Source organism: Odocoileus virginianus, chromosome 6, assembly GCF_023699985.2.
Source record: "Odocoileus virginianus isolate 20LAN1187 ecotype Illinois chromosome 6, Ovbor_1.2, whole genome shotgun sequence".
NCBI lineage: Eukaryota > Metazoa > Chordata > Mammalia > Artiodactyla > Cervidae > Odocoileus > Odocoileus virginianus.
Window position 1 is genome coordinate 72,388,422 of NC_069679.1, and position 25,355 is coordinate 72,413,776.

General features: G+C 43.2%; 2 protein-coding genes across 7 annotated transcripts in view; one reads left to right on the plus strand and one right to left on the minus strand.

Moving 5' to 3' along the window:
• Positions 1-10,202, plus strand: part of ZNF410 (zinc finger protein 410) — a 41,693-nt gene extending 31,491 nt beyond the window's left edge. For 3 of the 6 annotated variants that reach the window (XM_070469615.1, XM_020906876.2, XM_020906875.2), the window contains 4 exons: positions 2,307-2,432; positions 3,184-3,324; positions 4,730-4,857; positions 9,441-10,202. In XM_070469615.1, coding sequence (XP_070325716.1) covers positions 2,307-2,432; positions 3,184-3,324; positions 4,730-4,857; positions 9,441-9,479 — 434 coding nt within the window. In that variant the 3' untranslated portion in view covers positions 9,480-10,202. Of the gene's footprint in view, positions 1-2,306; positions 2,433-3,183; positions 3,325-3,606; positions 4,180-4,729; positions 4,858-9,204; positions 9,263-9,440 lie in introns of those variants that run through there. The other 3 variants (XM_020906877.2, XM_070469616.1, XM_020906878.2) reach the window with 3 other exon arrangements.
• A 462-nt stretch (positions 10,203-10,664) lies between these two features.
• Positions 10,665-25,248, minus strand: FAM161B (FAM161 centrosomal protein B). The gene is made up of 9 exons (XM_020906872.2): positions 25,113-25,248; positions 20,665-20,984; positions 19,154-19,707; positions 17,087-17,433; positions 16,561-16,688; positions 14,583-14,747; positions 14,265-14,364; positions 12,549-12,691; positions 10,665-11,872 (listed from the first exon to the last, which is right to left on the minus strand). The coding sequence occupies exons 1-9, from the start codon at positions 25,164-25,166 to the stop codon at positions 11,734-11,736; spliced, it is 1,950 nt and encodes a 649-aa protein (XP_020762531.2). The 5' UTR covers positions 25,167-25,248; the 3' UTR covers positions 10,665-11,733.
• Between the last annotated feature and the right edge of the window lie 107 nt (positions 25,249-25,355).

Here is a 25,355-nt window from a genome sequence, read left to right on the forward strand (position 1 = left end):
CTGGGTACTTCTGCATTACATCAGATATGGTACATGGAGTTATTCAGAGACTTGCCAAGGCAGAAGTGAACTCAAAGTAGAGTGAGATTCTAGAATGGAATCAGGAACTTGTTCAAATGGCTAGCTGTGGAAAGCAAAGGGAAGCCAGAAGGGGAGGAATGGAGAGAAGGAACTAGAAGTTATTTGTCATGAAGACAACAAAGTGGTTCAATGGGAGCAAAGGAGTTGGAGAAGTATAATCAGTCAGGGCTGTGAATTTCAGAGCTGAGATCCTACGGGTAGAGCAGGGTTTTAATATTGACAAATTCTAAGCAGAGGTAGCAAACTAATAGTCAGTGGGTTAGGTGTGGACTTCCAGATGTGTTTTGTTTGGCTTGTAGAGTGTTTTCATTTTATTGTTCTTTATTTTGTTATGTAAAATTTTGTCAAACTTACATAAAAATAGAGAAAAATACTTTTTTATGTAACAATAATGCCATTACCATAATCTATCAAAATTAACAATAACTCCTTGGTTTTATCTCAGACTCAGTCCATGTTTAATTTTTTTCCAATGGTCTCAAAAACGTCTTTTAAAGTGGATTCGTTTAAATCAGGACCCAAAAAAGGTCCAGTTGTTGCACTTGGCTAGTAAGTCCTGAATGTAGATCTATCTATACTTTCTGATTTTCATGTTCTAGACTTACTGCACAACAGAGTCAGTCAGGTCCTATAGCTCATCTTATGCTCTGGATGTGTTGGTTTACCTTATTTTGTGTCATTAAACTTGTTCCCCTATATTTCCTGAAAAATTCAAAGGTTTTGGCAAGAATATGTTATGTGTGGTTGTATGTGTTTCATTTTGCATCACCCCAGGAGGCCCACAGAGCTTGGTTGTCACAATTGATCAGTTGGTTCAGGTGGTTAACACCTTAATCCCCTCATTGTAATGTTCCCTTGCAACCTTTTGACTTAATGATTTCATCTTTGAATGATGCCTAAATTCGTTACTTCGTTGGGGTTATAAAATGTTAATTTTTCTAATTTTGTTATTCACATTTGTTACCTGGAATTATTCTGTGTAATAGGTCTCTATTGACTAAGATTATTTGGTAATTTGCACATGAAAGGTAGGATAAATAAGTAATTCTTTTAACTGAGTTTTCAGAATAAGAAGTGGGTGCTCTGATTACTTCTAGTAGTGTTATTTTCACTGCCTTTTCTCTCTCTTTTGCTACTATTATTTTGAATTCATGTGTTTCTATATGGTCACTATATTTCAGTCCATTATAGTTATTTTAAAAAATTAATTAATTTAGCTGCACCGCATCTTAGCATGCAGAGTCTTCTATCTTCACTGCAGTATGTGAGATCTTTAGTTGTTGTATGTGAACTCTTTGTTGTGGCATGTGGAATCTAGTTCCCCAACCAGGGACTGAACCAGACCCCCTGCATTGGGAGCACGAAATCTTAGCCACTGGACCACTGGGGAAGTCCCCATTATAGTTACTTTTTAACAACTTTTGGACCTATAATGCATATACCTTAAAATTCACCTACTGTAAATAAACATGTCAGTGATTTTTTAGACAATGTATAGGATTATACAATTATCCTCACAATCCAGTTATGGAACACTTGTATCACACCAAAAGTTCATTTGTGCCCCTTTGCTATCAGTTCCTCCTCCCACCCCACATCCAAGCAGTCATTGACCAGCTTTCTGCCTCTATAGATTTTGTCTCTTCTGGAAATTCTGGTCATTTCACTTAGTTTTTGCTATCTACTACTTAGATGTAGGCCAGGAGTCTTTGACACTGCCCTAGGTGTGGTTGTCAGGGTAAGTAAAATGGAGATTGAGGGTTTCAGACTTGAAGACATAGGGGATAGTTCAGATCACTGTGTACAAGAACAACCAGTGTGAATGTTGAAGACTGAGAGTTGTGGCAGGAAATGAGATAAAGGTATATTATGAATCTAGGGTTGGAATCCTTGAGGATAGTGCATGTCCTTGAGGTTCATGGAAGACTGTATCTAAAAGGAGTAGGAAATGTTCTATGTCTCCCATGATCTTATACCAGAGAGGTTGTTTTGTGGAAGCAGCAGTCCAGTGGGTCTGGAGAGCCTCGGAGGCTGGGTGAGTATGCTATGCCTGCCTGGTGGCTTCCAGCCTTCCCCCCGGGAACTGATGGTTGAGAGCCTGGGGAATGCGATAAGGAGCAGCCTCTTCGTGTTTAGTTTGACATCTTCTGGGCTTCTCCATCTAGGGCTTGAGTCCATTCTTTTGCTGTCAGAAATGCACCCTGCCTTTTTGGTCTGTGTTTCAGGAGAGAAGCCACATCAGTGTCAAGTCTGTGGAAAGACCTTCTCTCAGAGTGGGAGTAGGAATGTGCACATGAGAAAGCATCACTTGCAGATGGGAGCAGCTGGGAGTCAAGAGCAGGAACCAGCTGGTAAGGAGAAGACAGAGGGAGGGCTATATTTTGGGGGTTCAAAGAGGCAAATAACTGGCCTGTCTAATACGGAAATGTTCTGCTTCTGTTTTGGGTAGAGAGACCAATCTCATTTGGTGGGCTAGTGGTTTCCAAATACAGCTGTACAGTAAAAATTGTTTGCAGGTTTTTAAAACATACATTTTATATTGCTGTCCACTCCTTCCATCCAGCAACACCAAACAACCTGATAAATGAGATTCCTTGGGAGTAAAACCCCAGAGTCTATAGTTTTAAAAGTTCCTCTAGCGAATTTGGTGGTAACTGGTGCTGATGCACGGACAAGCACTTGTCTGTCACTGTGGTGAAGATTTCTGAATTACAGTAGTTTAAGCATTTTTTACTTATCAGTCATGACTCTCTTTTTTTTTTTACCCTAACTTAAATTTGATAATACATTTTATTGTTACTCCTTTCCATGTCTTTCCTTAATCATTTTATTCTGAATACTCCTTTTTAGGGATGCACCTATCCTATTTTGTATGTTAATTATCCAGATGCTGATCACAAGTAAGGGTATTTATCCATGAGGCTCATTTTTTCCCTTCTAGGTTTATTTTTGCTTCTCAAAAGTAAGTGAAATAGGAGGTGACATCCAAGATACAGGTTAACTTTTAGTTCTGAAAGAAAAGGCCAGCTTCCCCTGAAGGAAAATGGGGACCAGGCACAGCCTTGAGTGCTGTATGTCTCTCACATCCTATTCTCTGTGCAGCTGAGCCACTAATGGGCAGTAGTTTGCTTGAAGAGGCTTCAGTAACCAGTAAAAACCTGGTGTCTATGAATTCTCAGCCCAGCCTTGGTGGAGAATCCTTGAACCTACCAAATACCAATTCTATCCTAGGAGTTGATGATGGTAAGACTTTCAACTCGCCTTTATTTGGGGAAACTGGCTGCAACTAGGGACTAAGGAATGGGGTTGTCTCCGAAATGGAGGTTTTAATTAATTTCATTTCTTGTGAGTAGAAATGGCATGATTGAATACCATTTGTGTTGTCTCTGAAGTGGATAAGTGAATCTTTAAAAAAAAATTTGTTCATTGAAAAGATAATGTAACAAAAGAATAAAAAGTTTTAAGAAGAAAATTATCCATAATCCTAGCATCCTAGCCCAACTATTTCTATCTTTCCTATTGCAGTTATGGAAGAACTTAACTTTTAAAACATTTAAACAGGACATAACCAGGTTTTACAGAGGAGAATTAAAGCAATTTCTCCATACCTTCAAAAGCCATATCTTCTGGAGAAAAGAAAGGGCTCTGTAGGAAACAGTTGCTCCTCTCTGGTATAGAAAGTTCACCCAAGTTACACAGGCCAGGCCCTCTTCTCTGAAAAACTTAACAGGTGAGGTCAGCATGCATTTATTCAGTGCCTACTTGTGTACCTGGCACCATGGGAAAGATAAAAGTAGAAGACAGGGGCCTTAAAATCTAGTTGAGAAGTCAAAACTTATATTTGGGAAACAACACTGAGTGAGTAGAAGGTAGTGTTTTAAGCAAACATTAAGTTATGTGGTATCCTGGAAGAGCAATGTAAACTAGAAAGCCCCTTTTAATTTATTTGAGAGCTAAGTGGTTTATGTGTAAGCTGTTTCCGGAAGATCTTCATGGTGATTCTGCTGATAAACATTTAATAAGTCAGATCCTGTGTTTTCCTTACTCAAGCCCCAGTCAGTTTTGGTTATAAAGACCATGTTTGTGTAACTTACATATGGAGCGTACAAGGCCCCAAGTGTGCTTCCACAATAAGCCTCTTCTGTCCCATAAATGATACTAGTGGATAACTGAAGCATGAGGCATAGAAATGGCATGGAGCTCCTTAGCCAGCCGTAAGGAAGAAGATCTAAAAGGAGGAAGAGACAATGAGTAGGAACCTTGGAGCCAGGTTTAAGCGCGTGACCAGCACTTACTGTGCTGTTGCCATTACTGGTGACTGCTTTGCAGGTTGGCTCTGGTTTCCTGATTCATATGCAGATTAATCCAGTTAATAGTGCTGAAGCCATATTACTCAAAATTTGCATATTGAGAAATGGTCAACTGTTACATCAAGATTTTTTACCTTTTCTTCCCATCCCCCTTTTGTAATACTTTCCAAATTCACTGATAATGATTATCAGGCAGGAATTAATTTGGAAGAAACACAGGAATGTGGGATTCAGTTTTTTGGGGAGCAGTTTTGAGAGTTTTTAATGAGAGACTTGATAATGAAGGTAGGGTAATCTTTGGATTCATTTTGCACTGAAACCTTTTTCTGCTGTTTCAGAGGTGCTTGCTGAAGGATCCCCACGTCCTCTGTCTTCAGTGCCTGATGTGACACATCACCTGGTGACCATGCAGTCAGGGAGGCAGTCGTATGAGGTTTCTGTCTTAACTGCTGTAAATCCGCAGGAGGTAAATCTGTCTCTTGCTCTTTGTTTCTGTGGTGAGTAAGGTGGGGAATGATTGGGAATCTACTTCAGAGGATCTGAAAAACATTCTTGTTTCCCTTTCCTGGAGACTTTGACTAGAATATCTTCTTTTAAGCTAACCTGAGTGTTAGGGTCCCCTGAATTGAGAGATTGGTCATTCACGTCTGGGGCTCTCAACTTTAGTTTCCTTGATACACATGCCCTAATTTATCATTTTCATTTTGCCAGGGTTGTTTGTCTGGGAGATAACCAGGCTGAACCAACTGAGCATATGGGAATGTGTCCACTGGCTTGTTGAGTAAGAACTATTATCTAAATCAAAGAGGGCTTTCAGGTTGATTCTAAGCACCCCTTACTCTATTTGTTTGGTTCTGATCCAGAAAACAGAATGAAAACCAGTCGGGCTTCTAGAATCTTCAGATTGTCCTTTTACTGGCCTTGTGTTGTGGAGGTAGATTACTTCATCATGAGCTTATTTTATATGCACACGCTGTTCCCAAAGCTTGTATATCCTGGCTTTGGCATTAGAGTATCTTTTACTTTTCATTATAACCTTTAGACCACAGTCCATCATTACAGCCTTCAAATGACCCTGCCTCCTATTTGAGTTGTCTCTATTTTTCAGTAATATCTCTGAGGATACCCAAGTTCACAAGGCTCTGAGCATGCTGTTTTTGCCAGAACCCTTCCTTGTATTTATCATTGTGACCCACTGTCTCATTCTTGCTTATGGTATATTGAAAGCTTTTGTTATTTGTTATCATTGGTTCTTTTCCTAAGTCTCCTTCTTCTGGTGACTGCTTTGGAACATGTCTCATGTGGAGCCTTCCTCTATTTTTTCCCTGCTTCATATATCTGTCTAAAATTTTTTATTATGGAAGTTTTCAAAGAGTATATATACTGAGGAAGAGATTAGTATAATGAACCCAGGTAGATATCAACCCATCTTCAACAATTAACTATCTACTGTTCTTATCACTCCCCTCCTACTGTTTGCTGTTAATGTTTTTATTTATACTGGAGTATTTTAAATCAGATCACAGACATCTCATCTGTAAATATTTCAGTATATACCTCTAACAGATAAATGGTTTTCATAATTATATCTGTATCATACCCAATAAAATTAACCACAATTTATTGATGTCTTCTGATACTTAGCCTTTAAAATTTTTTCTCAGAAATATCTTTTTATGGTTGGTTGGTTTGAATTAGGATTCAAACAAAGCCTATATATTGCATTTGGTTAATAATTCTTTTATTTCTAATAGTCCACCCCTCTTTTTTTCAGTATAGCTATTTATTTAAGGAATTGGATTATTTGTCCTGTATAATTTCCCACATTTTTATTTTAGCTGATTGACTCCCTTTGTTGCTTGATACATTTCTCTATCCACAGATATCCTGGAAACTGGTAGTTACATTTAGGGGCTTGATTAGGTTCCTGTTTGTTTTTCCCTTGGCAAGAATATTTTGTTGGTGGTTCTCTTACTTCCTACTAGGTTTCATCAGGAGAGATATGATATTCAGTTGTTCTCTTACAGATCTCAAGATTGACCAGTGGGTTATGTAAAAGCTTTGGCAACCATTACTTATCATGGCCTAGATCTGTTTTTTCATTAGGGCTTAAACAGTGATATCCTGATTCTTCCTTTTCCTTCAGCTTTTATTAACTGTGATTCTTCTATAAAAGAAATACTTTCATTAACTATTGGGTTGAATAGTTCAGGAAAATCATTTCCTTCTCTTTGTATTTAGTACAAATTACCTGACATACCAATCCATAACACTCAGTGTTTTCTTTTTTTTAATGTTTGAAACTTTGGAGCTTTTCTCTCCCATACTACTAAATACCTTTTTTAATTGAAGCACTCCATATTACCCAAATAAATGCCAAATGTATGAAGACTTAATTCATTCAACAGATACTAATATATGTATCAGTAAATATTTAGTATGTCTAACAGATAAAGTTATTCATAATTATATCTTTATCATACCCAATAAAGTTAATAACAATTTATTGATATCCTCTGTTACTTAGCACAAGGCACCCTGCTGGGTACTAGTTATACAGTAGTAAATACAATCTCTGCCTCAAAGAGCTTATAGTCAGAGTTAGGGCCTCTACCTTTTATAACTACATAGCTATATAAATGGTGCCCCTGCAGTTGTGCTGTGTAGAGAGTTTAGAATGGGAAGGGCAATGGGTCAATAACTGGCAGATTTTATTCAGGGTAGTAGTGCTAGTCTTGGGGGAAGTCATGGAATAAATTTTAGAGCTTAAGTTGAGAGCTAAGGGATGAGTAGCAGTAATCTTGATGGAGACGTAGGAGGGATTTGGAAGAAATTTAACAGGTGTAAAGGTAAGCAGTATGCGCAAAGGCAGAAGGTGCGAGGGAGCATGCCTGGCTATGGAACCACAAAGGGTTGAGTGTAGTGGACTTGGAATGGAAAGGTGTGGAATGGAAAAATGAGAGCAGGAAAGACAAGCTGGTTCCTCTCTTGGAGGGTCTTACAGGACATGATTTTATCCTGGGGGCACTGGGGAGACATGACATGTTTTTAAATGGGGTATGACATGGTCAGTTTTGTGTAGGCATAAAGTCCAATAATAGTACATTTGTTCTCTTGAACATGGAATTGGCTTCAAAGTGTCCTTGTCTGGGTGATGCTCACTGACAGCCTCAGGCAGACACAATAACACAAACTGCCTAAAAAAGAGAAAACAAAACTTGGCCTTCACCCCAGGAGAACACAAGGGCCTCTAATGGAAGCCTCAGATGCTTAATTGTGGATACCACCAGAGGAACGTGCCGCTCTTAGATGAAGCTGAACATCCTGCACGGTCACGTTTTCCTCATGGATCCTTGTGTGTATACAAATATAACTTCTGTTTGAGCCTCATTTACTTTATTTTCCTTTACTCTACCACTGTTATTTTCCTGTCATCAAGGCATTTCCATTGCTCATTCCCTCCTTTTCCTTCTCAAGGTAGGCTTATCACATTCTTCAGTACCTTTGATTTTTTTTCAAGCTATCAGCCCCCAAAGGCTCCAGGCTTCATCTTCTTCTTCGTCCAGGGTCTAGCTACTACCTGACCATTCTACCGGTGAATGAGGATTATTATTCCTTAAGGATTCTTTTCAGACGCCAGAGGAGAAGGCAGAGCAAACCTTAAAACAACATGTAGCCATTCCAAGTTGTTTCTTAAAGATCACCATGCATTGTAGATCAGACCTGTAAGAATCTATTGATGGACTTCCAATTGGACTCCTGTAAATATGCTCTAAAAATAAAGATAACTTATAAAGAATATCAGAGAACAACCAAGTCAAGTATCAGAAATTATCATGGAAAATATATGAAAAACTACAAGGTAACTCTCACTCAGATGGTTCAGATTGGACAGTTTTGATTTTCCCTCAGTGTGGCCAGGTCTTTTGAGAATCAGAGGACTCACTGTGCAGGCCCAGCAGACCTAAGGGCTTTTTGACCTCCTGTGGACTAAAGGTCATCCCAAATAGGGTTCTGTAGCTCCAGTGAGTTTACATTCTTGAACTTAAGAACCAGTATAAGTGATTGCCAGCTAGCTTTGACTTTATCTTAGAATATTTCCCAATTGAAAAAAGGAGGAAAACAAATTACCAATTCTTTAACATTTCTCAAAAGTGCCATTGCTAAGTTTGAGTGCAAACATGTGGCTCTTGGTCTAGATTAAATACATACCATTCCTAATCTCTACCACACAGCATCAAATCAGATCTGTAGTTTCTTTGTCTTAAGTTTTATGCTTTTCTTTAAATTTCTTTAACTTCTATACCATTAAATCCTACTATGTAAATTACCTTCATCTAAATTAAGATCACCAAATATATCTCCAGCTCAAAATTTATTTGATTAGATTTTAAAACATGTTCAGTGTTTATCCTGTTTTCATTCCCATCTCGTTTTGTTTTCATAATAAAATAGAACCCAGTTTCATCCATTATTATGCAAAACCGCCTTACAGTAGCAACCCTGGGTGTAGAGTAGAATGTCCACCCTATTGGAGACGCTCAGGCTTGTCTTCCTCATCACAGGAAAGGTATTTTAAGGCCAGGAAATCTCTGATTTTTCATGACTGGGTTGTAGCTTTCATGTAGAACCCCATTCCTCTTACTTCTACTTGAACCTGCAGCCTTTGGTTAACTGACTTTGGTTTAACAGTACCTTGGTTAACTGATCGATATAAGATTTTTGGTTCCACCAGTTCTGATTTGCCTGACTAGTGAGTGTGATTACACAAATAATAATTTGGCTTATAGAATATTATTATTATTATTATCAGGATATCTTACTGCCATAGTGGAAATGACAGCATCAAGTGGTCAAAGTGCTGTCCCAAGGTCAGTATATAAATGAGATCTATCAGTCTCTGCATGTCTCTTGCTTTGGAGCTAGCTATCCCTGACTTACCCTTGTAATGTATTCCCCACCCCCAGTTGTAAACCTTTCACTTAGTATGAGTTATTTTTCCTATTATTCACTGGTAACTATTCCAGATTTGTTTTTAATCTCTTACAGTTACTAAACCAAGGAGATTTAACTGAAAGACGGACATGAGCCATGGGTGCTGACTCCTGGAAGAGTAGCTCTGTCTGATCCCAGAGTGCATTCAGTGGGAACAGGATGCTTATGGCTCACAAGTTGCCAGAACCAAAACAAAAAAGGACCCCACTTGCCTCTGTTCATCTTTCCTGGCCTAGAAGATGAATGTAGGAGAGCTTCTCTTCAGTTACCATCTGATGCAGACAAGGAAGAAAGCAGTGAATATAGGCTGGGTAACTGGACCTACCTCTCTTCCCACTGCACAGTTTTGGGATAGACTTCTCCCAGAAGTGAGTTTGATTACGTGTTGGCTGCAGTTTCTCAGTAAGACTATTGAGGGGAGGTTTTCCTTTGAAGAATTTTCATCCCAGACTGAGCTGTCTTTTCACTTGGGTGAACTAAATCCTGCCACCAACCATAAAACTTCACCAAGAAGTTCAGCTTTCAAGATGCCTTGTTGCTTCAGAGAAGGGTATGATGTCAGTCCTGTTGTGACATTCTCCCTTTAGCAACCTGAGTAAGAGACTCTCCGCCACTGGGCTGCAAAAAAATAAATTACTTGAATCCCTGCTTGGCCCAGGCTGAGGTACTATCTTGTCCTAATCACCTCTACTTGGCCACTTTGCTTTCTTTGTTTATGGAACATACAGTAGCATGTTAAGAGGTTTTTTTTAAGTTAAAAATCATGTGATTCAGAGCTTCAACTGTTTTTCCTTTAAATAAAACAGCTGGTCAGTTCTTTGGCTCCTTGTTTTAAACAAATTTGTTTTCTTAGAGAGTAGATTAAGAAAATAATTCAGCCTTTCCCTTTAAGATGGGGCACTGATTTACCCCTAGGAGTCCATGCAGGTAAAACTGAGCTCAGAAGTCTCGGGGCGCCTCACACGAGCATCTTCATCCCCAACCAACAAACCCAGATGCTGGTTAGTAGAGTGTCACTCTCGTCATCACCAAAAGGACCATGTTTGAGTCTGGACAAATGGCAGTAATAACAGATACTCTTGAAACTGTCCAGAAAGGTAGTTTTAAAAACATGATCAAAGTTCTCCTGTTAGAGCAGGCACTCTTGCTGTTATTCTATCTTTATAGGATCTTCTCTCTTTATAGGATGATAGATCTCTCATCCTGAGAGAGAATATCTAATTATTATTGCTGAGAAGAAAAGTATCCAAAGATCGCTTACTAGTAGGACGTCATGGCTGTCAGAAGAAGTTTCAAATTTATTAAAATGAACCTCATGCTGACACAGTACATACATGCACACAGTGGCACATTCTGAGAAGATACAGCAAAGAATTAACTGCTGTTTTAAATAAAGTAATTACAGTGATAGTTCTTAGTTTGTTAATGACATGCATAATTACCCTGAGTTCATACTTCTATTTTAAAAATGCCAGTTTTATACGAGAACTTACACTTATTTTTATACTAGAACAATGATCTTCAACCAAGGACATTTTGCTACCCAGGGGACTTTTCGCAATATCTGGAGACATTTTTGGTTGTCAGAACTGGGGAGAGGGATGCTATTGGCATTTAGTGAGTACAGGCCAGGGGTGCTGCTTAACATTCTACAGTGTATAGCTCCCTCACCCCAAAGTGTCATCTGACCCAAAATGTCAATAGTGTTGAGACTGAGAAACCCTGTATTTTGGGTCGCAAAGGTGTCATCCCCCATGGGCTAATTCTGATCCACAAATGTGAATAATTTTGCCCACACATTATTTCCAAATAATTTGGGGGTGGGGGTGGGGGTGGGCCATGCAGCTTGTGGGATCTTAATTCCCTGACTAGGGAATGAACCTGCACCTTGGCAGTGAAAGCAGAGTCTTAACCACTGGACCACCAGGGGATTCCCAGTAATTTTTAGTTGCCAACATGCAAATTTCTGGTTTCTGTTGAAAATGTGGTTTATCTGGCAATTCTAGGCCCATAGTCCAGCAGGACAATATTTTCCAGTCTCTTTTTTATCTCCTGCTATCTTACGGCTAGCCCATATGACCCATTTGTTTCCTGACCAGGAAGACTTACACCTTTTTTTCTGTACCTATACTTAAGTGTGAGGCACAAAGAACCATTAATCAGCTCTGATCTCTCCATCTCGAACTTCTCACTTTGATTTAACTTGGATTATTCTCTGTTATCTATTTTTCTTCCCCCCCATTCTCCAGAAGTAACCATGACTCAAAAATCCAAGTTTTGCCCGCCTTGACTCAACCCCAAGTTTGCTGCTTGATACTATTCAAAAGCAGTATTGTAAGTATCCTTATTAAGCAAGTGTTCTGAGATTATCTGGTAATTCGTAAGACAGCTCCTTCAGTTCTTTCATGGGACTTGAAATCTGTTCCAGAGATTCTTCTAAATCCTGCTGTGGATTCCTGATGCCAACTTTTGTAGTTTCATGAGTGCTGCAGAATAAAGCATTATACAATTTTAAGTTTTAAAGGAACCATCATGTAAGGCATAAGCATGGTTTCAAGATTATCATTATTCTGTATGGGGTAGAAAGGCAAATTTCTAGGGGGAAAATGGAGATAGGAATTAGGGTAAGGGCTGCTAGGACTTAACGAAACAAAATTTGAGAGTAGTGGGAATACGGTACTTTTTTCCCTTTGACTTAGATGATATCAATGGAGGAGATGGTGCTAATGAGTTACTTTTAAAAAATGCTAGATTTGAACAAGCCATGGTGACCATGCTGAAGGGAAAAGAAAGGCTTTGATCAAGCTTTTATAGCTTTTATTGGGCTCTATAAAGGTTTCTACCTTCGCTTGTCAAAGAGTGTAATTTAACATTTAATAGGAAGTAAAAGTACATGATTTTTCTTCAAAAGTGAAGGCATTGGACTGAAATTAGAAAAATGATCTGTTTCATATTGAAGGAATCTAGACCTAATATACAATGGTTATATTTTATTCACAACTGCACTACACACCAAATTTAAATGTGTTACTTGGAGATCCCTGGTTTAGTATACTGTAAGTATAGGATTGTGACCTCAGAATATGAGTGAATGTTCTAAAGCTTCCTCCCAGCGGCACTGCTAGAGATGCAGTTTGAGAGCTGCAGGATGACCCCAATCACCTGGGACAATCACCGACTTCCCACTGCTCCTTCCACTGTAGAGCCCGGCTGCCCTGACCCTTGTTCCTCACAAAGTCTTCATCCAGCCCAGCCTGCTTCAGGGTGTCTCGATACCGCTGTTCTGCTTCCTTCCTGGCAAGGTCCTGTGGAATAGAAATGAATCTGCTATAGCTGAATTACCAGATTAATTCTAAATTGCCTGTTTAATCTGTATGCTTTAATACTTCTTTCCCACCCCACCATTAATGCTGTACACAGATTTGTATGAAGATTACTTAGAGCCTCGTTTTCAAGCTTCAAAGTACATAGGAACTACCTGAAGATTGGATTACAATGCAGATACTCATTTGGTAGTTCTCAGATGGGGCCTGCAATTCTGTATTTCTAATACTCTCAGGAGATGCCAATTGCTGTTTTGGGAACCACATCTTTGCCAGCCAAGGATTCAGATTTTTGGAAGACCAAGTGAGACAACAATGAAAAAGATGGACTTAAAACATTTAAGATTCAAAAGCAACCAAACCATCATCAGGAACACTTACATATAACAGACTGAAAATAAGCTGCAGTAGTAACATTTGTAACAGGGTGGATGGTCTGTACATAGACCAGAAAAGGGTTAGTTTTTGCTTATTTGTTTAAGTGATATTTTTCCCAGAGTGGTGAAAGATCTTTTGAGATCTGAGAGTGAACTTCCTAGGAAAAAGCTAACATAAAGAGCAAGAGTCATAAGAAATTTTTTCTTAGAAATCTAAGTTGCTAAGTAAATCCAAGACAATCCAGTGTGTGTGTGTGTGTGTCTGGGGAGGACTGGACCCAGGAAATACCTCAATAATGCACTGATTGTGTGTGTGTGTGTGTGTGTGTGTGTGTGTGTGTGTGTGTGTGTCTGGGGAGGACTGGACCCAGGAAATACCTCAATAATGCACTGATAATGTGTGTGTGTGTGTGTGTGTGTGTGTATGATATGCAGGAAGCTGGGGAGGACTGGACCCAGGAAATACCTCAATAATGCACTGATAATGCCCAGCATTTGGAACCAGGTCATTATGGAATGCCAACTTTTGTTTGAAACTCTGGAGAGGAGAGAGATCTACAGGGCCTGATGCAGCTCAAAGCTATCTGGGATGGTGGCCTTTCTAAGGCTGTTCAGGTAACCCCAGAGCTTCCTTAGGGAAATCTCAACTGAGTCCAACTTCCCTAAAAGTCTAGAGAACATCTTAAAGAGAATCTTGCAGTTGGAAAGCCACTTAACCTGGAAGAGGCCTTGTGGGGTGCTTGCGAGCATCCCAACCCCTGAGGACCTATAAATGTGCCACAGCTCCAGAAACTGGGGATGCCTGGGGCACCAGCACTACAGGAGGAGAGGTGACGTTAGCAAGTTAGAGATACTCTCAACAGAGCCAGACTGTCAAGTGTATGTCTAGAATCTAACCTCTGTTTTGATTCAAACTGTAAACTAGACTATAGTGAAAACCCCAGGAAGTGAAATATCCTTTTATAGATGCCTTTGGAATACAGTCTTGGATGAAATCAGTCCAAACAGTATTCACCAATGCACTACTTTCTCTGGGAAAGACAGCAGTAATAAAATGAGCCAAATTTAGAATCTTTCTGAGCCTAAGGGAAGTGTTTAATACCTAGATATTAAACTGTTTCATAATTTCTAAGAGCCATCTCATCCAAGACAGAAAATAAATGATATTTTAGATTTACCTTGGTAACCTGTTCGAAGAGATAAGGCCGCCTTTGTATTCTTTCCTTCATTTCCTCCAGTTCTTTCTTATACTCTTTTGCTCTTTTACGGTCATTGTTCCTGAAATTAACAAGACTTTTAGAGTGAATTCCAGGTTTTTCCAATCTGGAATACCTTTAATTCCAGTTAAATGGAATAACTCCCATAGACATTGGAAATTCCTAACTGTGCCTGGCAAAATTCTTGACTATGATTACAGGAGCCTACTGTAATAACCCCATTTTCAAGGCAAGTGGCTCCCAAGATAGTTATCCCTTTGACACATGGAGGACACTGACCGATTCTCTTTGAGCTTTGCTTTGAACACCTCCTCCAGGCTCTTATGGGGATCCATGGCTTTTGCACGCAAAGTGACAGATTTAGATATTGCCTGACACTTCTTTTTGTGCATCTCCAACCACTGAGTACTTTCATCTGCTTTGTCCTTTTTCTCAAGTGAACATCTAAAGGGAAGAGGCAAGAAAAATACAGGTGACCAACCTGGGTATAATTTAAAGCAATCTTAGTAACCCCTCTGGAAAGTCAGTTGGTTTTTTCTATGAACAGGTGACTACCACACTGGGATTTCAGAAAGAATAAGATTCTGTGGTTAAATGCACTGGCAGATGAAGCCTTTCCAGCACCATGGACAGTGAGTTTCTACCCTAGGAGAATTTCATCAATTGAACTGGAAAACATGAAATAAAAATACTCTTAGACTCAGGCTTCCTGCTATCTGGAAACAGTAATACTAATAAGCACCATTTGCTGAGCTACCTACACTGACCCAAGTACAAACAGACACCAATAAGTACTTTAAAGCTATTAGTTTTTATAATCCTAACAGCTGCCATCTGAAGTAAGGACAGTATGTCTCCCTGTTCATAGGCAACAAGACTGGGCCTCAAGGAGGATAAGCTACTTGCTCAAAGCTACCCAGCATGCAAGTGAAAGCCAAGGTTAAAACCAAGATGTCTGACTCCCAAGCCTCTGCCCTTGACAACTATGCTGTAAATGGTAGATTGGAAGGTGCCTGAGTTCATGGTCCTTTGGGAATCCATATCTGCGTTTCCATGGAGACCTGGAAATGGGTCTCCCTCAATGCACAGACAATTTGGGATCAACTTGCAGCATTTAGTTTGTGTAAATACTCTACAAGGTACTATGGAGAATTCTACCAAAAGAGTCCAGACTCTTGCAGTTGGATGTTTATATTCAAACAGATACTAGGAAGGAGGGTGGGAAAGTTTAGCCTGCTAATATGTCATACTCCCTATTGCCAGAACGCAGACGTGGACATCCTCTGCAGGTGGGCCACCCTCTGGTTGATGAGACCTATCGTAGTGAGGCCTCAGAATAGAGGCACTGAGCCTTGATTTAGCAGCTGTGAATGAAATTTGAGGAAGAAGGGAGTATCCTTTAGATTCTAAATACATTTCTAAAATCCCCATTGTGGGTCTTCAGCAGCCAAGTAGGTTCTGTGCACTCCTGTGAGCCCCACAGGAAGGCACTGAGATGCCAGTCCTCCCAGGGTTAAGCCACCTGTTACACTGACTGCTCCTGCTGTCTTCAGCTGAGCTCTGGTGGAGGAACTCCTGCTGGGGCACTGGCTGGATGAGAACACCACCAGGACAGTCAGGTCAATTAAAGAGTTAAAAATAAGGAGGCTCCTGTTTCCCAACTGATTTATAATAGTTCCCCAAGATGAATCAGAAAATCTCAAATCTCTGCCATGGATGCCTCATCTTCTTTATGGCAGGTTCAGGCTTCTCTGAATTCCTGTTCCTGTAGCTTCCTCTTTCACCAGCGGATCTCCATCTGTTTGGAAACTTCTTTCTTTCCAGCCTTTATCTAGCTGACTCCTCATTCTTAAGGTTTCACCTTAGACATCTATTACAAGAGACCCAGGCTGCCCAGTGCCCCTACAATTCCCCACATTCCCCCATCATTATACTACTCACAAGATACAATAGTTGCTGCTTTTCTCTTCTGCATTTCAGACTAGATATAAACTATAGGTTCCATAATGTATCTCCACCTTTATCACTGTGCCCAGCACAAAGTAAGTCCCCCAAGGACACTGGCTGAGGGATGGCTAGGCATTCTGCAGCACTCAGTGTGTGAGGGTCACATGAATTCCTGTCCTGATCAGAGGCTCCCTTTCCACCCCTTTCTTGGCCTCTCTTATGACAAGAGAGGAGGCTCAGCAGATAAGTGCATTCCAGTATTTGGGCCAAGATCTGAGCACCATGAGCCTCGTGCAGCCTGACCACTCACCGGACCGCAGATTCCCGCTTCCTGGTGGCATCTGTGATATGTACAGGGAGGGTGTTGGCAGAGAGGGAAGCAAGGCCATTCAGAGAACGACTCCTCGACAGGCGTGTGGCGGGTGGCTCTGGAGATTCCTAGAAGAAACAAAGGCTGATACTGGTGGGACAGCATGTGCAATTAGTTTCTGTCTTCACTAGGATTTAACTGCGGTGAAGTACTAGTCAGAGTCTTCATTTAATCCCAAAGTTTTTAATTAGAGGAGAAGAGTTCTTTGGAATTGGTACTGGGACATGGCTAATGGATATCAACTCCCTGGCTTCCAGACTTGCTTGGACTTCTTTCTGCAAAGTCACTCTACCGAGAGGAAAGGAAGGAAAGTATTCTTGTGGTCCTAAATGTTTAGGATCTGTGAATCTGCTTACAGCTGAGCCAGTATTTTTTGGTTTTCTTTTTGTGAGAAGTGCCTTCCATTGACACCTGGCCCCTCCTGTGTGTTGGGCCTTGGCCCTGTCCCTCCTGCCTGAGCGCTCACCTTTCTACCTTCAGAGGCGGCGACATCACAGGGCCTCCGAGTGTGACGCAGGCTGGCAGTTCTCAGCAAGAAGGGCTTGTTGCGCGTTGCCTCCCGGGTGTCTCTTCTCTTGGCAGCTTGCTTCTGGAAGGCCTTATAAAGTTCTTCGTAATCAGGGATGGCAGGATTCACCCGAGGCTGGAATCCAAAGTCAGTGTGCAGAAACCCAAGCTTTTCCTCCCGGGTCCGTGTGGCTGCTCGAGGCTGTCGGTCAGCCTGGCTACTGGAGGGGGCGATGGGGGATGAGGCCTTCTGGAGCGTGTCTAGGGCTCTCATACGGATGCGAATTTTCCTAAGGAGCTCAGCTTCTGTGCAAGAGAAGTCAGGGTGGCAGTGGGTGAGAAGGGACCAAGCTTCATATCAAAAGGTTTGGAGAGCTTTCCCTCTTAAACACTCGCAGTGATGGAGTGTAACGAGGCTGGAACCCGTGATTAACTTTCCAGGAATTTTGCAAGCCAGCTGGCACCGTGTGGAAAGTTTGAAATTGGCCAGGATAGGAGTATTATTCCATGAAAATGGCAAACACTACAACTTCCTTTTTTTTCTGTTTTTTTCTAGAGAGTGCCCTAATGAATGAATGTTGACTAGGACATTACTGCTATGTGCCAATCAGGCTGCAGAAGCAGCTACCATTTACACTTACTGAGCACTTTCTACAGTGCCTTCTTCAGAGATGAAGCAGGAGGGATGGGCCAGACCCCGGCTCCTCTCCCAGGTCTCCCTTGGGCAGAGGCCCCACTGTCCACTCAACTGCCCAAGCTCACATCACTCTTACTGCCTCCTTTCTCATTTCAATCAGTCACAGGTTCTGCCATCTCCTCCTCTTTAACCTCTCTCTGGGCCAGCCTCTTTTCCGTCCTGTCTTATTCATAATTTCTCAATTGAGTCACTGATATAGGCCTCTGTAGATCACAATCCCTCTGGACTCGCCCATCCCCCTTTATTATCCCCAGAGCAAAGTGAGCTTTCTGAACTGTGTATCTGACCACAAGTCACCCTAAAACCCTTCACTGGGGACTTCCCCGATGGCTAAGACTCCACGCTCCCAATGCAGGAGGCCCAGGTTCAATCTAGATACAGATCTAGGTCACGGAACTAGATTCCACATGCCGCCACGAAGACCCTGCTCCACCAAATAAATGAAATCTGAAAAATAAAACCCAACCCCTTCAGTGTCTCCCTGCTGCCCTTGGGATGAAGGCCAAACTCCCTCCCACAGCCTACAAGGCCCCAGGCCTGGCTTGTGCCTGTCTGTCCCACCCCTCTCTCCTTTCTCTTTCCCCTCTACTTTTCCATGCCTTGAATGTGCTCAGCTTTCTTACCTTCAATACTCTTGGCTCTTCCTGATACACTCTTCATTCCTTTTCTTCAAATTCCCCACGCTCCTTCAGGGTCAGCCCCCAGGCTCTCTTTCCTCTGGGGACCTTCCCTCACTGTTCCCACGCCTCACTGCAGTCAGGAACTCTGTTACATGTTCCACAGGCTCCCCCCGGGCTTTCCCCTTTATCCCCTGCAAGTGACTCATCACATTTGTCGTGATTTGTCTGTCTCCCTCCCTTGTCCACAAACTCAACATCTGTTTCTTCACACCTGGGGTGTGGCACGTGTTCCTGAATGAGCGAATAAAGCCAGAGTCAAGAAGCTTCGCTTCTTGAAATGTACCTCACAGGAGGTGGGAGGGGGCCTTTCCTTGGGGGCAGCTGGCTAGCAGTGGTACTGGCCTAGGTTGGTCCCCGGCTGTCTCAGTGGTTCTCTGCTCCGGCGCCTGTGCTGCAGCAGAGGTTGTGGCATCCACTCACTGAGACAGACGAGGTCATTGGGATGAACCTCGGGCCTGCGACCCCTCTGCCGACCAGGCGCCACCATTGGACCGTGGCCTGGGCCTGCACTGAGCAAGATCTCTGGCGGGTCCACCCCCGAACAGCCCATCTCCAAGCAAGGATGACCCCTGAGCCCGACTCACTCCCCCACAGCACCCCCTTGGCACCTCTGGGTAGGAGGGGGCTGGGAGGTTAAGGATGTCTTTACCCTGGAGTTTGTCCCCGAGGGCTGGCTCCAGAATGGACTTGGGGATCCTCCTGGTGGCCTTCTGCTTGGGAACTTTGGCTGTAGCGGCAGTGGTGGCCAGGTGCCTCTGCAGAGCAGCTTGCTTTCTCTGCTCCTCCTTCTCTAGGAAGCTGAAGGGCTTCAAGGAAGAGAGGAGCAGCTCCTTCCTCTTCTGGATCCCCGCCCGCCTGCGCGCCTCGTTGCGCTCCATTACCTCCTGGTAGAGGGGCAGGTAGACGTGGGCGGGCACGGGCTGGGCCCGGAACTGCCGGTGGCACTCGGCCTCCTCCCGGCCCTGTTTCTCGGCCTGCCGCCTCTCGGGCTCAAAGGAGGCCGGGGAGGCGAGCCACTGCGCCTTCTTCCTGGCCTCGCGCAGCGTCATGCGGAACGGCTGAGGGACGGTGATGGACGACGCCCAGGAGCTGATGCTTCTGTGCCGGGAGGGAGGCCTGAAGCCGGACGGTGGCTGTGGATGAGCCTTGGGAGTACGGGAGGGCAGGGTGCCCCAGGAGCTGCAGCGCCTCACGGAGCCACACCTGGGGGACAGAGCAGCTGTGTGCGTGGAGGACAGGGCGGCCAGGACGCCCGGCTCCTCCAGAGTCCTCCACCTCCCCCCCCACCTTCCATCAGGTCACACCTAGTTTCTCAGTCTCACGTCACAGCCCCACAGGCCTCTGGTTTGGTGGCTGGTGGTTTTAGTCGGTAAGTCATGTCCGACTCTTGTGACCCTATGGACTGTAGCCCACCAGGCTCCTCTGTCCAAGGGATTCTCCAGGCAAGAATACTGAAGTGGGCTGCCATTTCCTTCTCCAGGGGATCTTCCTGACCCAAGAATTGAACCCAAGTCTCCTGTATTGCAGGCAGATGACTTACTGACTGCCTCTAGGCATGCCTTTTTCTCAACCCGGCCTCTCTCCTTCCCACAGGCCAACCCGGCAGCCCTAGAAGGAAGTCTTCTCTTAGAATTGACCTAAGAATTTTCTACTTTGCACTTGAATCTTTTCATTCGGTAGAGAGAAGAGGGCAGTGATGAGGAGGAGGGCTTTAGAGTCAGGCCCAGGTTCAAAACTTGCTTCAAACAATTACCAGCTATGTGACCTCCAGCAAGGTTCTCCTGGAACCTCAATTTCCTCATCTGCAGGATGGCAAAAATGATATCTGCTTACAGGATTATTGGAAGGAGGAAAGAAATACTACAAGACATAAAGTAGAACCACATAGAGCAGGGCTTGGCAAGGTAAATGGACCTCGGTGCCATTCTCAGGAAGGTAGCATATTTGGGAAAGGCATCTCTTTAATCGATCCCAAAGTTTCAGTTGACTAAGGGTTACCCAGCATGATTAAGGACTGCTGGGTAGGAATCAGAACATGTTTGGCTGATGCTGAGCTGGAGCCTGGGTAAGTGGCACTTGCAGAAGGTCTTTGTTTTACTCAGGAGGAAGATGAGGCCTAGAGTCACAACGTGGCTTGGCCAGAGCTGTGCGCTGCCTTACCTCGCAGATGGGGGGTACTGCACCTGTGGCTTCCCCCTGCCTTTGTCTTGGAAGAAACGCTCCGGGTCCTCATCCTCTTCAGAGAGGCTCTCATCACTGTCTGGGTCAGACGGATAGAGGGATTCCAACCGGCACCGCCTGTCTTTCTGCCTCAGTGCCTGCAGAGTCTCGAAAAAACTCCCAGTTGAGTCAGAAGTAGAGTCTGTCTCCTCCTCTGGACTGAGGAACTCACTGAGTTTGCTGGCCCTGGGCAAAACCAGCCCATCCCCATGCAGCTCCTCGTCTGCGTCTGTGTCTGAGGAGGATTTGGGGGAAAATATCTAAAACAAAATAGAATAGACTGTGGGTCAAACTATGATTTCAACATGTAACTATTAATTTCATGTTAAATAAATCTATATATTAGGAACTGGGGCAGGGGACCAAGGAACATGTGTTACTTGCTTTAAAGAAATTTCATGTCTCAGAATATAGGCTGTGCTTGGTTGGAGGGCAGGAAAGGGAATCAGAGCTGAAGTTGGTTCATGCAGTGTGATGAGCCTTTGTGGAGTACCTACCTTCACCATGCACTCCTGCGCTCCAGGAATCCCACCTGTGACTTTGGCCACACTCTGGGACCTGCCCTTTGGGGGTTTTACCTACTAGTTGCCAATCTCCCTTTTCCTGCTTCCCCTGTCTACACCTCTGCTTTTCTCATATGCTAGCTAATTCCTACCCTCTTACTAGGAATGAGTAATTAACAGGAGAGACAGTGTGGTTTAGCTGAAAGAGTCCTAGAAAGTGGGAAATCTAACTGGGTTTAAACACTCCTTTCATTCAGAAAATATGTACTGGTGTTTAACGTGCAATGTGTGCAGCACCTTCACAGCATCATCTTTCAGGATTTGAAATAGCTCAGTTGGAATTCCATCACCTCCACTAGCTTTGTTCGTAGTGATGCTTTCTAAGGCCCCCTTGACTTCACATTCCAGGATGTCTGGCTCTAGGTGAGTGATCACACCATCGTGATTATCTGGGTCGTGAAGATCTTTTTTTTGTACAGTTCTGTCTATTCTTGCCACCTCTTCTTAATATCTTCTGCTTCTGTTAGGTCCATACCATTTCTGTCCTTTATCGAACCCATCTTTGCATGAAATGTTCCCTTGGTATCTCTAATTTTCTTGAAGAGATCTCTAGTCTTTCCCATTCTGTTGTTTTCCTCTATTTCTTTGCATTGATTGCTGAGGAAGGCTTTCTTATCTCTCCTTGCTATTCTTTGGAACTCTGCATTCAGATGGGAATATCTTTCCTTTTCTCCTTTGCTTTTCACTTCTCTTCTTTTCACAGCTATTTGTAAGGCCTCCTCAGACAACCATTTTGCCTTTTTGCATTTCTTTTCCATGGGGATGGTCTTGATCCCTGTCTCCTGTAAAATATCATGAACCTCCATCCATAGTTCATCAGGTACTCTATCAGATCTAGTCCCTTAAATCTATTTCTCACTTCCACTGTATAGTCATAAGGGATCTGATTTAGGTCATACCTGAATGGTCTAGTGGTTTCCCCTACTTTCTTCAGTTTAAGTCTGAATTTGGCAATAAGGAGTTCATGATCTGAGCCACAGTCAGTTCCCAGTCTTGTTTTTGCTGACTGTATAGAGCTTCTCCATCTTTGGCTGCAAAGAATATAATCAATCTCATTTCAGTGTTGACCATCTGGGTCAACAGATGGTCCATCTGTAGAGTCTTCTCTTGTGTTGTTGGAAGAGGGTGTTTGTTATGACCAATGCGTTCTCTTGGCAAAACTCTATTATCCTTTGCCCTGCTTCATTCTGTACTCCACGGTCAAATTTGCCTGTTACTCCAGGTGTTTCTTGACTTCCTACTTTTGCATTCCAGTCCCCTATAATGAAAAGGACATCTTTTTTGGGTATTAGTTCTAAAAGGCCTTGTTGGTCTTCATCGAACTGTTCAACTTCAGCTTCTTCAGTATTACTGATTGGGGCATAGGCTTGGATTACCATGATATTGAATGGTTTGCCTTGGAAACGAACAGAGATCATTCTGTCATTTTTGAGATTGCATCCAAGTACTGCATTTCAGACTCTTGGCCACAGGACTGGAAAAGGTCAGTTTTCATTCCAATCCCAAAGAAAGGCAATCCCAAAGAATGCTCAAACTACCGCACAATTGCATTCATCTCACACGCTAGTAAAGTAATGCTCAAAATTCTCCAAGTCAGGCTTCAGCAATACGTGAACCGTGAACTTCCAGATGTTCAAGCTGGTTTTAGAAAAGGCAGAGGAATCAGAGATCAAATTGCCAACATCCACTGGATCATCGAAAAAGCAAGAGAGTTCCAGAAAAACACCTATTTCTGCTTTATTGACTATGTCAAAGCCTTTGACTGTGTGGATCACAATAGACTGTGGAAAATTCTGAAAGAGATGGGAATACCAGACCACCTGACCTGCCTCTTGAGAGACCTATATGCAGGTCAGGAAGCAACAGTTAGACCTGGACATGGAACAACAGACTGGTTCCAAATAGGAAAAGGAGTACGTCAAGGCTGTATATTGTCACCCTGCTTATTTAACTTATATGCAGAGTACATCATGAGAAATGCTGGGCTGGATGAAGCACAAGCTGGAATCAAGATTGACGGGAGAAATATCAATAACCTCAGATATGCAGATGACACCATCCTTATGGCAGAAAGTGAAGAGGAACTAAAAAGCCTCTTGATGAAAGTGAAAGAGGAGAGTGAAAAAGCTGGCTTAAAGCTCAACATTCAGAAAACTAAGATCATGGCATCTGGTCCCATCACTTCATGGGAAATAGATAGGGAAACAGTGGAAACAATGTCAGACTTTTTTTTTTGGGGGGGGGGGGCCCAAAATCATTGCAGATGGTGATTGCAGCCATGAAATTAAAAGACGCTTATTCCTTGGAAGGAAACCCTAGATAGCATATTAAAAAGCAGAGGTATTACTTTGCCAACAAAGGTCCATCTAGTCAAGGCTATGGTTTTTCCAGTGGTCATGTATGGATGTGAGAGTTGGACTATGAAGAAAGCTGAGCACCGAAAAATTGATGCTTTTGAACTGTGGTGTTGGAGAAGACTCTTGAGAGTCCCTTGGACTGCAAGGAGATCCAACCAGTCCATCCTAAAGGAGATCAGTCCTGGGTGTTCACTGGAAAGACTGATGCTGAAACTGAAACTCCAGTACTTTGGCCACCTTCATTAGTTGTACTTTCTCAGTCCTGGGATGATTTTCCCTTTCTCACTGTGGAGGACTTTCAGGTTGACACCTTATCGGTGAGAAAAATGTCAGACTTGCCAAGATGTGGGGAAAGAGGGTTTGGGGTTCAAAAAAAAGAGCAAGTGCAAAGGACTTGAGGCAGGGACCTGAGGCCGGAACAAATGACTCTTGGAGAGGTAGAAAGAGGGTCAGTGTGGTTGGAGGACAACAGCAGAGAAATCCTTAGAGAGGCAGGCTGGGGCCATGATGGGACAGCACAGGTTGACTGGCTGTAGTTGGGGGAAGGGCTGTTTCTGGTCTCCAAGTGACACCTGGTAACGGCTGAACTGGGTACTCAAAGATCTGGCTCTCATACTGAAAAAGAACACTGGATTTTGAGTCAAAGGTATGTGTACCCTAGCCCTCATTTTGCTACTGAAAAGCGTGTAACTTTAGGAAAATTCTTTTCTAAAAAACGACTTTATTGATATAATTCATACATACCATACAATTCATACAACTCACTGTACAATTCAGTGGGTTTCAGTATATTCAGTTGTGCAACCATCACCACAGTCAATTTTTAATCAACTCTCAAGACACTTCATTTCATTTAGCAGTCACTTCTATTTTCCCTAACCCATCCCCACTCCTCAAGCCCTGAGACCACCATTTTACTCTCTGTCTCTGAATTTGGAGGGCTTCCCTGAAAGCTCAATTGGTAAAGAATCCGCCTGCAATGCAGGAGACCCCGGTTCAATTCCTGGGTCGGGAAGATCTCCTGGAGAAGGGACAGGCTACCCACTCCAGTATTCTGGCCTGGAGAATTCCATGGACTGTAAAGTCCATGGGGTCGGAAAGAGTCGGACACGACTAAGCTACTTTCACTTCACTTCTGAATTTGGGGGCAAATTTCTTAACCTCTCTGTGCCTGTTTTCTCTTCTATAATACAAAATGGAAACGACAATCCTGGAGGTGGTTGAAACGATAAGCGAAAACTGAGGGTCACTGCTACGATTCTATGAAGAACCTGACGCAAGGCACAAGCGGTTCAAGTCCCGGAGTTAAGAGCCCGCCTTCGCGTCTGCAAACACTGAGGGCTAGAATCCCACGCCCCGGTGACACACCCCGGTCGTCTGTCTCCAAGGCAACGTTTCAAACAGCTCCCTCTCTCAGGGTTTCCTTTCCGGGGTGCAGACCTGATCCCTCTCCTTTTTCTCCCCTCACCTGATGGCTCCACTGAGCGCCGCCGGAGGCTCCTGCAGACCTCCCCACGGTCATCTCCTCAGCCGGGTAGAGAGACAAACGGCGGTGACAGCGGCGGTAGAGGCGCAAGCGACGCTGCTCAGGTTCCGCCTCTTTCTAGCGTGGGCCTCTGATTGGCTCCCAGGCGGATACTCGAACCATTCCCCTCCCCAGGCAGCCTCTCATCTATCCCGCCCAGGCAGGGAAGACTCGCTTTCTGATTGG